This window comes from Condylura cristata, unplaced genomic scaffold (genome assembly GCF_000260355.1).
Source record: "Condylura cristata isolate star-nosed mole 26May11 unplaced genomic scaffold, ConCri1.0 scaffold00050, whole genome shotgun sequence".
In the NCBI taxonomy this organism is placed as follows: Eukaryota; Metazoa; Chordata; class Mammalia; order Eulipotyphla; family Talpidae; genus Condylura; species Condylura cristata.
The window spans coordinates 1,264,082-1,265,539 of record NW_004567151.1 but is presented as its reverse complement, the minus strand read 5'-3'; the positions used below and the strand labels follow the sequence as shown (position 1 = coordinate 1,265,539).

The following is a 1,458-nucleotide window of genomic DNA, read 5'->3' as shown; positions in this document are numbered from 1 at the left end:
CTGTGTCTGGGGAGTCCTCTCGCCACCCCTGCACCTCTGGCCTGCACCCCACTTCTGTGTGCATGAACACACTTTTAAAAAAGTGAAAGAAGGAGACCGCGTGGGTTAGCGCAGGACGAGCCTCTGCGTACAGGAAAGTCACGGTGTGTCCGGGCCAGGGGTACCAAGGTGGGGCCCCACCTCGGGTGAGTGAGGCACCCGCATGTGACCCGCGAGAGGCCCAGGGTGGCGGCTCCCGAGCCAGACTGTGATGTCGCCCCGAGGGAAGCCAGGCGCTCACCTGGACGGGGCCTCCCCTGGGCCCCCGGCCAAGGAGCAGCTGACCGGCGGCAGGTCAGTGAGCAGGTCACCGGGTTCAGCTGCAGACTGCGCGTGCCGGGCGTCTCAGGCTCGGCATGGGGTGCAGGCCACAGGTGGGGGTGGGTGAGAGGACTCCCCAGAGACAGCGTGGGGGGCAGAACAGGCAGAGGGACGAAGGCCACTGCGGAGGGGAGCAGCGGGGAGACCGGAGGGGTCTGCCGTGCCCTGGGGGTCCCCTCCGGGGCGGGGATCGAACTCGGCTCGGCGGCTGGGGCAGCTTCAGAGTGCTGTGCTGTACCCCTGTGCCACCAGGGAGACCCAAGTTCGGGGTTTTCTCCCCAGCCTGTGCCCCCCCCACACACACACACACAAGCCCGTGGGTTTTACCTGCCCCAGGTGCTGCTCCCCACACTGTCTCTGAGGAGGCGCCGCGGGTGTCTGGTTCAGCGTCCGTTCTCTTCCAGGTGCGGAACGAGCCCCAGAACGTCATCATCTCCGCAGAATACATCGCCCAGGTGAAAGGGGTCCCCGTGGAGGAGGTCATCGAGGTGACCACCCAGAACGCAGCCAAGCTGTTCCCCAGGCTCCGGCCCCTGCTGCTCGCACAGCCTTAGACCCAGGCGCGGCCAGCCCCGGCCCGGCCCTCCCAGACCTGAACCCCCAGACCCAGCTGCCCAGACCTGACCCCCCAGACCTGGCCATCCAAACCCGGCCCTCCCAGACCAAGCCCCCCAGACCCAGACGCCCAGACCTGAACCTCCAGACCCAGCTGAGCCCCCAGACCCGGCCCTCCCACACCAAGCCCCCAGACCCAGCTGACCCCACAGACCCAGCGCCCAGACCTGACCCCCGAGACCTGGACAGGTGGCGGTAGCAATAGCTGCTGCAGGAGAAAGGTTTGGAGTCCCATCCCCGGCCAGGAGGGACCCCAGCGCGGAGCATCTCCCTCCTGTCTCCCCGCTGCTCCCTCAGCAGTGGGTTTCAGCGAATAGGCCTGTCCTGCTCCCCACTCTGCCTCTGGGGAAGCCTCTCCTCCATCTCTGGCCCGTACCCCATCCATAAAAATATATCTTAAGCTTCTGTACAGCAAAAGAGACATTACTAAAAACAAACAGACAGATCACTAATTGGGAAAACATTTTCTCACACAAAAGTAGC

At 64.8% G+C, this 1,458-nt stretch overlaps 1 protein-coding gene across 3 annotated transcripts in view; it reads left to right on the top strand.

Annotated features, from left to right (window-relative positions):
• TATDN3 (TatD DNase domain containing 3) overlaps positions 1-1,280 on the top strand; it is an 11,266-nt gene extending 9,986 nt beyond the window's left edge. For all 3 annotated transcript variants that reach the window (XM_012734195.1, XM_004694899.2, XM_012734194.1), the window contains exon 10: positions 765-1,280. In XM_012734195.1, the coding sequence (XP_012589649.1) occupies positions 765-914 (150 nt within the window). In that variant the 3' untranslated portion in view covers positions 915-1,280. The remainder of the gene's footprint in view (positions 1-764) is intronic.
• The last annotated feature ends 178 nt before the right edge of the window (positions 1,281-1,458 follow it).